Source organism: Dendrobates tinctorius, unplaced genomic scaffold (genome assembly GCF_039654945.1).
Source record: "Dendrobates tinctorius isolate UK_male_01 unplaced genomic scaffold, ASM3965494v1 ptg000014l, whole genome shotgun sequence".
Classification (NCBI taxonomy): Eukaryota; Metazoa; Chordata; class Amphibia; order Anura; family Dendrobatidae; genus Dendrobates; species Dendrobates tinctorius.
In genome coordinates this window covers 1,961,836-1,974,801 of record NW_027361682.1, presented here as the reverse complement: position 1 = coordinate 1,974,801, position 12,966 = coordinate 1,961,836, and the positions used below count along the sequence as shown (strand labels likewise).

General features: G+C 45.4%; 1 protein-coding gene across 2 annotated transcripts in view; it reads right to left on the bottom strand.

Annotated features, from left to right (window-relative positions):
- Positions 1-12,966, bottom strand: part of LOC141073435 (uncharacterized) — a 77,947-nt gene that overhangs the window by 13,887 nt on the left and 51,094 nt on the right. Inside the window, exons 6-10 of one of the 2 annotated variants that reach the window (XM_073560644.1) lie at positions 12,311-12,460; positions 12,002-12,181; positions 11,796-11,919; positions 11,615-11,712; positions 10,470-10,560 (exon numbers count right to left, since the gene is read on the bottom strand). In XM_073560644.1, coding sequence (XP_073416745.1) covers positions 10,470-10,560; positions 11,615-11,712; positions 11,796-11,919; positions 12,002-12,181; positions 12,311-12,460 — 643 coding nt within the window. Of the gene's footprint in view, positions 1-1,981; positions 2,077-10,469; positions 10,561-11,614; positions 11,713-11,795; positions 11,920-12,001; positions 12,182-12,310; positions 12,461-12,966 lie in introns of those variants that run through there. The other variant, XM_073560654.1, reaches the window with a different exon arrangement.

Sequence of the window (12,966 nt, the reverse complement as noted above, 5' to 3'; positions counted from 1 at the left end):
AGTACTCAAGGTTCCTAAGAGCACAGTGGCTTCCATAATCATTAAATGGAAGAAGTTTGGGACCATCAGAAGTCTTCCGAGACCTGGCCGACCAGCCAAACTGAGCAATCGTGAGATTAGAGCCTTGGTGAGAGAGGTAAAGAAGAACCCCAAGATCACTCTGGCTGAGCTCCACAGATACAGTAGGGAGATGGGAGCAGGTTCCACAAAGTCAACTATCACTGCAGCCCTCCACCAGTCAGGCCTTTATGGCAGAGTGGCCAGACAAAAGCCTCTCCTCAGTGCAAGACATATGAAAGCCCGCTTAGAATTTGCTAAAAAAAACACATGAAGGACTCCCACACTATGAGAAATAAGATTCTCTGGTCTGATGAGATGAAGATAGACCTTTTTGGTGATAATTCTAAGCGGTATGTGTGGAGAAAACCAGGCACTGCTCCTCACCTGTCCAATACAATCTCAACAGAGAAACGTGGTGGCAGCATCATGCTATGGGGGTGTTTTTCAGCTGCAGGGACAGGACGACTGGTTGCCATTGGAGGAAACATGAATGCGGCCAAGAGCAGAGATATTCTGGATGAAAACCTCTTCCGGAGTGCTCAGGACATCAGACTTAGCCGAAGGTTCACCATCCAACAAGAAAATAACCATAAGCACACAGCTAAAATAACAAAGGCGTGGCTTCGGAACAACTCTGTGACCTTTCTTGACTGGCGCAGCTAGAGTCCTGATCTAAACCCAATTGAGCATCTCTGGAGAGACCAGAAAATGGCTGTCCACCAACGTTCACCATCCAACCTGACGGAACTGGAGAGGATCTGCAAGAAAGAATGGCAGAGGATCCCCAAATCCAGGCGTGAAAGACTTGTTGCATCTTTCCCAAGAAGACTCATGGCTGTACTAGCTCAAAAGGGTGCTTCTACTCAATATTAGCAAAGGGTCTGAATACTTATAACCATGTGATATTTCAGTTTTCTTTAATAAATTTGTAAAAATTTCTACATTTCTGCTTTTTTCCATATCATGATGGAGTGCAGAGTGTACATTAATGAGAAAAAATGAACTTTTTTGAATTTACCAAATAGCTGCAATGAAAGAGTGAAAAATTTAAAGGGGTCTGAATACTTTCCGTACCCACTGTAGCTTTGATCGCTGTGCAAAATAATAGTAAGTTTAGTCTTGAGCAAGCTAGTTGCCCAAGGCAGATTTAAGAAAACCTGGCACAGGCTTTTATTTTTGGAGCGAACTTCAGGATGGTAGTGAGGCAGTTCGCTCCCTCCAGGCCGGCTCTTACAAGTGGGCTTTGGCCACAGATTCAATTTAAAAAGCCTGCAGCAAAGAGTTTGGTGTGTCAGTCTTGGTTTGCAAACTTACAGAGCAGGTGGCTCTGCAAGATTCAGCCTGTTGAAAGTAACACGGAGCCAAGCGAAACTAAAAGGCCTGGCACCCCTCAGCAGGTCTCGGATATAGACTGTCCTGATTCCCAGCTGCGATCCGAAGGATACTGTGTGCTGTTTACTTTGTGAGTTCTGACATTAAAACACGTTTGTTTTGAACTTACCTGTGTCACTGCCTATCTGTCATACTGCACCCCGCTACACTACATATGGTAGGAGAACGCGGGCAGTGTGAACATACCCCAAAGCGTGCTGCATGTCAGTGATTAGGCCTGCAAAGCTGCAACCCAAGCCTGCCGACAAGATGGAGGAGCTTTTGAAGCAGTTGGTCCTCACTCAGCAACACCAACAGGAGCATCAGCAGCAGCTGCAGTCTCAGTGGCAGCAGCAGGAGCAACTGCAGTATCAGCGGCAGCAGCAGTGGCAGCAGGAGCTGCATAATCAGCAACAGCAGCACACAACCTGTTGATTGTGGCTATGCGAGAGGCAGCCCTACCAGTGACATCAATCCGTTCAGAGGCCCGGTATGTTCAGTCAGCTTTAAGGAAGAGAAGTCCTGAGGATGATTTGGAGGTGTTCCTCACCGTGTTCGAGCGCAGTCGAGCGGGAGACCTTGCCACTGACCCAGTGGGCTGAAGTGGCGGCCCCAGTCCTGACGGGAGATGCCCAGAAGGCCTACTTGGACCTCAGTTGAGCAGATGCCCTGGACTATGAGAAAATAAGAGGTGAGATCTTTGCCCGACTGGGGTTTAATACATACAGTCATGGCCAAAAGTATTGACACCCCTGCAATTCTGTCAGATAATACTCAGTTTCTTCCTGAAAATGATTGCAAACACAAATTCTTTGGTATTATTATCTTCATTTAATTTGTCTTAAATGAAAAAACACAAAAAGAATTGTCCTAAAGCCAAATTGGATATAATTCCACACCAAACATAAAAAAGAGGGTGGACAAAAGTATTGGCACTGTTCGAAAAATCATGTGATGCTTCTCTAATTTGTGTAATTAACAGCACCTGTAACTTACCTGTGGCACCTAACAGGTGTTGGCAATAACTAAATCACACTTGCAGCCAGTTGACATGGATTAAAGTTGACTCAACCTCTGTCCTGTGTCCTTGTGTGTACCACATTGAGCATGGAGAAAAGAAAGAAGACCAAAGAACTGTCTGAGGACTTGAAAAACCAAATTGTGAGGAAGCATGAGCAATCTCAAGGCTACAAGTCCATCTCCAAAGACCTGAATGTTCCTGTGTCTACCGTGCGCAGTGTCATCAAGAAGTTTAAAGCCCATGGCACTGTGGCTAACCTCCCTAGATGTGGCCGGAAAAGAAAAATTGACAAGAGATTTCAACGCAAGATTGTGTGGATGTTGGATAAAGAACCTCCACTAACATCCAAACAAGTTCAAGCTGCCCTGCAGTCCGAGGGTACAACGGTGTCAACCCGTACTATCCGTCGGCATCTGAATGAAAAGGGACTGTATGGTAGGAGACCCAGGAAGACTCCACTTCTTACCCCGAGACATAAAAAAGCCAGGCTGGAGTTTGCCAAAACTTACCTGAAAAAGCCTAAAACATTTTGGAAGAATGTTCTTTGGTCAGATGAGACAAAAGTAGAGCTTTTAGGGCAAAAGCATCAACATAGAGTTTACAGGAGAAAAAAGAGGCATTCAAAGAAAAGTACACGGTCCCTACAGTCAAACAAGGCGGAGGTTCCCTGATGTTTTGGGGTTGCTTTGCTGCCTCTGGCACTGGACTGCTTGACCGTGTGCATGGCATTATGAAGTCAGAAGACTACCAACAAATTTTGCAGCATAATTTAGGGCCCAGTGTGAGAAAGCTGGGTCTACCTCAGAGGTCATGGGTCTTCCAGCAGGACAATAACCCAAAACACACTTCAAAAAGCACTAGAAAATGGTTTGAGAGAAAGCACTGCAGACTTCTAAGGTGGCCAGCAATGAGTCCAGACCTGAATCCCATAGAACACCTGTGGAGAGATCTAAAAATGGCAGTTTGGAGAAGGCACCCTTCAAATATCAGGGACCTGGAGCAGTTTGCCAAAGAAGAATGGTCTAAAATTCCAGCAGAGCATTGTAAGAAACTCATTGATGGTTACCGGAAGCGGTTGGTCGCAGTTATTTTGGCTAAAGGTTGTGCAACCAAGTATTAGGCTGAGGGTGCCAATACTTTTGTCCGGCCCATTTTTGGAGTTTTGTGTGAAATGATCAATGTTTTGCTTTTTGCTTAATTCTGTTTTGTGTTTTTTCATTTAAGACAAATTAAATGAAGATAATAATACCAAAGAATTTGTGTTTGCAATCATTTTCAGGAAGAAACTGAATATTATCTGACAGAATTGCAGGGGTGTCAATACTTTTGGCCATGACTGTATGTGCAGGCCCAACGGGTGTTCCAGTGGTCCTTTGCGGAGTCTCGCCCTGCCAGGTCTCGGGGATATGATTTGCTACTGCTGGTAAAAAACAATGGCTCCAGCCTGAGACTTTAACCCCTTTCCGGATGGTAGAGAGGGTGGTGGTCGACTGGTTGGTTAGGGCTCTGCCAGCTGCCATACAGCATTGGGTGGGGAAGGGGACCCGGACATTCTGGACCAGGTGATTGGAATGGTTGAGCGGTATATGGCCACTCATGATTTTATAAGGGAGACAGCTCCACTTCGGCTGTCACTGTCAGCCAAGGAGCCTGGGAAAGGTCCCCGACCCTCTGCTGGGGCCAACCAGGACAGAGCCCGCACTGAGGGGGTAACCCGAAGTGAGAGTGACAAGAGACTCAGTTCCCCTAAATTGGCCCCAAGGTCTAGTCGTGCTGCAGCTATTAAGTGTTGGCGGTGCCAAGGGCCCTGACATGTGGATGTACTGCGGGTATACTCACTGTATACTCACTGGCTGGGCTTCTATGTACGCCCAGCCAGTTTGCACCGCAAATACAGGCACTGCCAGCAGCGAACCCCAACTGTGCCAGGTAAACATCAACGGGTACCAAATTGAGGCTCTCTTGGACTTGGGGACCTTAGTGACTCTGGTCCATGGGTCTCTTGTTGCCGATAACAACCTCAATGGACAAAAACTGAGGGTGGTGTGTATACATGGGGAACTCGGAGTACCCGACCGCGGAGGTTATTTTTTTCCACACCGTGTGGAGAAATAAAACATGTGGTGGGAGTGGTGAAGACCCTTCCATATGGCACTGTGTTGGGAAGAGACTTGCCCTATATTGGTCCCTGTGGGAGACCAAGGTTAACCCTCCCAAGGTAAATTTTATTCCAGGCGCGGAACCCCGAAGATCCCGAGTCGGGGGATACCTGCCGTAGGGGGTCACCAACCTAGGCATAGAGTGTAACCCCGATAGGTTTTCCCTAGAGGTATTGGCAGGAGAGGTTGAGGAGACCCCACCGATCTCTGAGCGGGAAATTTCCCTTGGTAAGTTCAGGACAGCTCAGCCCCAGGCTCCCACTCTGGCTGAGAAAGGATGATCGAAATAAGTGGAGTCGCTCAGCAACAAGGTGCTGAGGCAGTTTTCCCCCGCATGGCTATTCACCAGGATTTGTTGTACAGGGTGGATAAAATCTGGGATGAATATGTGGAACAACTAGTAGTGCCCCTATTCTACCATCGGGCGGTGCTTGAAATGGCTCACACCCACATGCTGGGAGGGCACTTGGGGGCCAAAAAGACACAGGAGCGCATACTGCAGCATTTGTTTTGGTATGGGGTTTTTGCTGAGGTCCAGAGGTATTTTGAGTCCTGTCCCAAGTGCCAACTTGCCACACCCATTGCGCATTTACGGAGTCCATTGGTGCCTCTATCCATTTTAGAAGTACCATTTGAGCGGATGGCAACGGATCTGGTGGGGCCTATAGTAAAATCCGCCCGTGGCCATCAACATATTTTGGTCATAGTGGACTATGCCACAGCCAGTCTTCATCAGACCCAACTTCAAGGAAACATTTATCGTGCAGACAGATGCCTCAGATGTAAGTCTAGGAGCAATACGGTCAAAAGAAGTAAACGGAGATGAACAACCATCCACCTACTTGAGCAGGAAACTGACCCCGGCAAAGAAAAATTATAGCGTAGTGGAGAATGAGTGCTTGGCGATTAAGTGGGCTTTGGAGTCCCTACGCTACTATTTGCTCGGGCATAAGTTTCGTTTGATAACAGACCATTCACCCCTCTTTTGGATGAGCACTGCAAAAGAGAGGAATGCTCGGGTCACAAGATGGTTCCTGTCCCTACAAAACTTTAGTTTCTCAGTGGAACATCAGGAAGGGAAGTCGCAGGGAAATGCGGATGCCCCCGTATTGTGACAAATGTTCAACCCCATAATTTTGAACAGGTGGGGGGTATGTGAGGTAGTAAAAGGCGTTATATGTAAGGGTCGCTAGTTTTCCATCCCAGGATGCGCATAGAAGCGTATTAAGACCGCTGGAGTGCATTGCAGTCACAGATAAAACTGTGATTGCAGTGCAAAATAAAATTAAGATTGGTCTTGGGCAAGCTATTTGCTCAAGGTAGGTTTAAGAAAACCTGGAATGGGCTTCTAATTTTGGCGTGAACTACAGCATGGTAGTGGGGCAGTTCGCTCCCTCTAGGCCGGGTCTTACAAGTGGCCCATGGCCACAAATTCCATTTAAAAACCCTGCAGCAAAGGTGTGTCAGTCTAGGTTTGCAAAGTTGCAGAGCAAGTGGCTCTGCAAAGCTCAGCCTATGTGAAGTAACACGGACCCAAACGAAGCCAAAAGGCCTGGCTTTTTAGTAGCAGATGTGGTTGATGGGGCGGCCTGTGCTTCGCAAGGCCGCTAGTCAGCATTATAGCACAGTGAGATTCCCAGACTAAGGCATGTTGATCATGCATGTGCCGGTTCATCCATGTAGTTGTCAAATTATTGCAATTTTTAACTCTACAGTCTTTTTTTGGCAAAATTGGCAGTTAACCCGAGTTGGGTCATCCCTTGCAGTCTTAAGAAAAGGTCCAGGCTAGGCAACCCTTACTGCCCCTATGAACAGCAGACTTGGGACCGCTGCTGGCCATAGCCAGAGTTGTGGATAAGAATGCAGTGCTTGTTGTGGCTGCATCACTGTGTCTGTGCGGGATTACCCCCCCCCCACTGAGCTACTCAGCTGCGTACCTCTGTGTTCAAGAGGGGCCTACAACTTCATTGTCATCCTCTCTGTTCTTCCACTCCTAATTCTAAGAGTCACACTCCTCCTCTTGTTGCTCTGACACCACAGTACAGTCCATGTGCGCGTCCGATATCTGAGTCTTATCAGGATCACCTCCTCCCCCCGGTGGTTAACCGGGATCCAACATCGGTGCGCGTCCGATATCTGAGTCTTATCAGGATCACCTCCTCCCCCCGGTGGTTAACCGGGATCCAACATCGGTGCAGAGGCTTTCCTTCTCTGGATTCTGTGAATCTTTGGAGCAGACCTCTGATGCCAGTGGAATAGAATGAGTGAACAGCTTTGCAAAATGGTCCATCTGTGGGTCCCCACAATCAGTTTGACGTTTAGAAATTTGTGATGTGGGGGGAACCAGGGTAATTTGAGCGCCACCTCTGAGGATTGTACTGTGTGTGATGTTAAAATTGAGGAAGAGGAAAGGCCACTTAAAGCAGCGCTTGCCATCCACTGGAACTGTATACGTGTATGGTTTTAGAAAACAAAGTTGTACAATGATGTTCTTATTTTATAGTTATCCAAACTGACATGACTAAAAAGTTAAAACCATTTTTAGCCACAACATTTATCGATCACAACAAAAATGTATTTGCTTAATAGTATCGGTTGTTATAATTACGGTATACAAAATAAATCATGTTTATTATAATTGTATTATGTCTTTATCTTATCTTACAGTTGTGGCCAAAAGTATTGACACCCCTGCAATTCTGTCAGATAATACTCAGTTTCTTCCCGAAAATGATTGCAAACACAAATTCTTTGGTATTATTATCGTCATTTAATTTGTCTTAAATGAAAAAACACAAAAAGAATTGTCCTAAAGCCAAATTGGATATAATTCCACACCAAACATAAAAAAAGAGGGTGGACAAAAGTATTGGCACTGTTTGAAAAATCATGTGATGCTTCTCTAATTTGTGTAATTAACAGCACCTGTAACTTACCTGTGGCACCTAACAGGTGTTGGCAATAACTAAATCACACTTGCAGCTAGTTGACATGGTTTAAAGTTGTCTCAACCTCTTGTCCTGTGTCCTTGTGTGTACCACATTGAGCATGGAGAAAAGAAAGAAGACCAAAGAACTGTCTGAGGACTTGAGAAACCAAATTGTGAGGAAGCATGAGCAATCTCAAGGCTACAAGTCCATCTCCAAAGACCTGAATGTTCCTGTGTCTACCGTGCACGGTGTCATCAAGAAGTTTAAAGCCCATGGCACTGTGGCTAACCTCCCTAGATGTGGATGGAAAAGAAAAATTGACAAGAGATTTCAACGCAAGATTGTGCGGATGTTGGATAAAGAACCTCGACTAACATCCAAACAAGTTCAAGCTGCCCTGCAGTCCGAGGGTACAACAGTGTTAACCCGTACTATCCGTCGGCATCTGAATGAAAAGGGACTGTATGGTAGGAGACCCAGGAAGACCCCACTTCTTACCCCGAGACATAAAAAAGCCAGGCTGGAGTTTGCCAAAACTTACCTGAAAAAGACTAAAATGTTTTGGAAGAATGTTCTCTGGTCAGATGAGACAAAAGTAGAGCTTTTTGGGCAAAGGCATCAACATAGAGTTTACAGGAGGAAAAAAAAAAGAGGCATTCAAAGAAAAGAACATGGTCCCTACAGTCAAACATGGCGGAGGTTCCCTGATGTTTTGGGGTTGCTTTGCTGCCTCTGGCACTGGACTGCTTGACCGTGTGCATGGCATTATGAAGTCAGAAGACTACCAACAAATTTTGCAGCATAATGTAGGGCCCAGTGTGAGAAAGCTGGGTCTCCCTCAGAGGTCATGGGTCTTCCAGCAGGACAATGACCCAAAACACACTTCAAAAAGCACTAGAAAATGGTTTGAGAGAAAGCACTGGAGACTTCTAAGGTGGCCAGCAATGAGTCCAGACCTGTATCCCATAGAACACCTGTGGAGAGCTCTAAAAATGGCAGTTTGGAGAAGGCACCCTTTCAAATATCAGGGACCTGGAGCAGTTTGCCAAAGAAGAATGGTCTAAAATTCCAGCAGAGCATTGTAAGAAACTCATTGATGGTTACCGGAAGCGGTTGGTCGCAGTTATTTTGGCTAAAGGTTGTGCAACCAAGTATTAGGCTGAGGGTGCCAATACTTTTGTCTGGCCCATTTTTGGAGTTTTGTGTGAAATGATCAATGTTTTGCTTTTTGCTTCATTCTCTTTTGTGTTTTTTCATTTAAGACAAATTAAATGAAGATAATAATACCTAAGAATTTGTGCTTGCAATCATTTTCAGGAAGAAACTGAGTATTATATGACAGAATTGCAGGGGTGTCAATACTTTTGGACACAACTGTATAATGTACTAGCAAATAGAGATGATTGTATAGACCAGTATATACATACCAGCACATGTAAAGAAGAATGCTATTCAGGTTTTTAGGCTGAGAAAATTCTCTTGTACATAGCAGTGAAGCCTGTGGCTGGTAATGTTTTTGCCTTACATATCAGAGGTCACCGACACTAACATGCTTCATAATATGTTTAGAGATATCCATTGTGCACAGTGACCTGTGATGGACAGGACTGGGAGTAAAGAGCCATCCCCTCCGCAACAGCTCAGAAACGTGTTCTGGATGCAGGGGAGAAACATTTGTACAAGATACGGTTTAAAAAAATGAAAAAAAAAAAAAAAATACACTGAAAAGTCAAACTTTTTGCCCGACTTTTTGGCATTTTCACGACAGTCTAAGGCTGGGGTCACACTGCATTATGGCAGTCCGTTAGACGGACTGCGTTACACCGCGGTCCGTTAACGCTGCCATAAACCCCTATTATCGAGCGCATCGCTAACGCATGCCATAATTGGCATGCGCTAGCGATGTGCAGTCACTCTGTGACAGAGCCTCGGATGCGGGCTGCAGCGTCTGAGGCTCCGTCACCACTAGTGCAGATGAAGCATCTGCGCTAGCGGTATAGCATAATGTGATCGTGTTGTGCTATATAGTGTTAACGCAGCCCGTCAACGCTATGCTTTGAATGGGCTGCCTAACGCAGTATGAACCTGGCCTAAGGGAGGTCCGCCAAAGTGGGTGACGTATGAACAGGGCTTGCTGTGTCTGCCAAATTCATTACTAGGGGCATAACTTACACCCATCAGAAATGTTGCTTCAATCCGTTCTTGACTTTCTGGCAAGGCGCACACCACTGAGAAGAAGTACTGTGTGTACGTCTGAATCAATTCATTATTACTTACCACACCACTCTCCTTCATGAAAGACTAGTGTACCCTATGCCAATCTTGCGGAGATAGTCCTGAACTTACTTTTTTTTTTTTTTTTTTTTTAAATATGGGCCCAAAAACTTAATAAGCAAGTATTTGCTAACAAGAAACAATTACCTGACTGTTGTACTTGACGCTGGATCACTATGGTCACCGACCGCTCCTGCTGGTGATTTAGCTGCTCCACGTCAGCGAGCAGCTTTTCTTCTTGCGTGCTGCTCTGTTGACAATGGAAGACTTCCGATATCATGGTGATTGACAGTCGGTTTCTCGCATTTAAACTATCAATCAGCATGACATCAGCAGTCACCCCCCCATCAACAGAGCAGAGCGGAAGAGAATCTGAATCACTAGTAACAGCGGTCTGTGAACAACAGTCTGTGTCAGTAGAGATCAGCAGCAGGCACAAAAGGCAGGTACGAAGCAACTGAGTGATAGTTCTTAGCACATTGTAAAAAAAAAAAAAAATAGTCCCTGGTAACCCCATAATGAATCAGCCCCTATATCCAAATCAAAAGTTTCTTGTGAACACATCTGAAAAAACTGCAAACATCTAAAGTTACTCTACAAGCCAGTGACTGATTAGAACCTGTGACTTCTCTGCATTTAGTGGTCACTACTCACCTGTGCGGTTATCTGTAGGAATCTCCTCTTTACACCGCTCATCACCCCTCACATATGTCTCTGTAGTATTAATATGGGGCAGATCTTCACCCTGAAAGAAAGATTGTAAAAGTCACTGACAGATGAAGACGTTTGAGAAGATCCAGACAACATCTAATGTCTATGATCAGCTTTATCCCGTCATCTCCACCAGATATAAAACATACAATGAATGGCCACATTACTAGAGACACCCATCTAATAACACGTGCGATCTTCTTTGCCCTTCAAAACATCAGCAACTAATCACATCATAGATTGCACAAGATGCTGAGATTGTTCCCCGGGAATACTGGCCCATGCCAACAGAATGGGTTCTTGTAGTTGCCACAAATTAGATGAAGGTGCAGAGATGCTCTGAATCACCAATTCTACCTCATCCCAGAGATACTTTAAAAGGTTAAGGTCTGAGGACTGTGAAAGAGGAAAAGAAGGAAAACTCACTGTCACATTCCCGGTGTAAAGGAATGGAAGATCCTGGCACCTAACAGAATTAGTACTGTAACTATATGGTTAATGCTATGGTTTATTGTAGTCACTTTTATGTGATAGTCATGGATTGTAGGCAAATAAGCAGGGGAGAGTTACAGAGGGTCAGCCCTGCAGCTGGGCAGGGGAGGGTTACAGAGGGTCAACCCTACAGCTGGACAGGAGAGAGTTACAGAGGGTCAGCCCTACAGCTGGACAGGGGAAGGTTACAGAGGGTCAGCCCTGCATCTGGGCAGGGGAGAGTTACAGAAGGTCAGCCCTGCAGCTGGGAAGAGACTTGGGAGATGTTTCTAGGTGGTTCACTGTATACACAATAGACTGTAGTTGTAGTGCATGCTTTCTATATGAAGCTCTGTAGAGTGAGGTTCTGTTATTGCTCATAGTTGACACTTGAGGCATGATATTAGGTGTGCGGTCCAAGCGTAACAATTGCACAGAAATACATGCTGTCATGCTTGTGACGGGAGGGCCACCGGCCAGTTCGAGTATTGTGGTGCAATCCCCGTCAGAGTTATACATCTGACTCTTCCCTTATACTGGAGGACAAAACAAGACTGAACATAAGACCTTCACAGCCGCTCATAGGGAATATCTCACGACACTTTCTCTCCATCTACCTGATGATCCTGAGGAACATTGGGATCTTCTTGTTTACAGTCCTGTGGAAGAAGAGGACTGGGACATCTCTCTGGTGTTGTCCTCTCACTGGATAGAACTGGAGGAAACACATACAGGGACTGAATTCACTTTTTAAATAAAGATAATAATAGGCCGTGTGTATTTAATCCTGTCTATTACCTGGTGATGTGAGGGGCTGGGGAACCTCCATCATGACGTCCTTGTATAGATCTTTGTGTCCTTCTAAATACTCCCACTCCTCCATGGAGAAATAGATGGCAACATCCTGACACTTTATAGGAACCTGACACATACAATGATACCGTCATCCCCCGATCCCTCCATAGTGTTCCTGTATAATGTCCCAGCATTCCCAGCAGTGTCACCTCTCCAGTCAGCAGCTCAATCATCTTGTAGGTGAGTTCTAGGATCTTTTGGTCATTAATGTCCTCATGTATCAGGGGGAGAAGTGGAGGCACCGTGATTGGGCTCAGGGGAGTTCCCCATCCCTCAGACATAGGGGCCTGACAGCACTCACTAGAGGTCTTCTTCACTACTATGTAATCCTGGTTTTGGAGAGACACATTAATAAACCTCACTACAGACATTTCCAGAGTCCTCACCTCTCCAGTTCTGTCCATCTGTTATTCCCATAGATAAGAATGATGTAATGTGACGTCATCAGAATCTCTCACCTCTCCAGTAAGCCGGAAGAGGATCTCTAGGGTGAGGTGTAATATCCTCTCCGCCATCTTGTTCCTGTCCCTATCCATCCTTGTAGGGTCACTCAGGAGAATTCTCTTATATAGAAGATCTCCCCCGAGAGGATCCGATATTGTAGGGACCTGAATGGGGAGAAGAGGACGATGTAACATCAAAGATCCCATGTAAGAAATCTCCGGAGCTGTTACCGGCTTCACATGATCACTACATCCAGTCATGGCCCCGTCCTGCCCCCCGGTATAACACACAGTCCCATTATAGGCACATACAGAGATTTATCACAGAATATCTCCAATCCAGCACCAAAAACATAGAAATAATCTAAAACGAAAATCTAAATTAATTGACTCTTTGTTAAATAAACATTCCATGAGAAAAGAGATATAAAGTTATAAAGTGAAGGGAACATCCACAGAGATTGGGACGACAGAACCGGGGACGTCAGTAACAGATAATGATAGAACATCAATATAAACTACAGAAAATTGTAATTCCAGTAAATGTGAATGTCAAAGAAAGGCCCTGCATAAATCGAGAAAACCGAGAACGGGTATGTGTCAGAGGAGAAATAATTACCGTATATACTCGTATATAAGCTGACCCGAGTATAAGCCGAGGCTCCTAATTT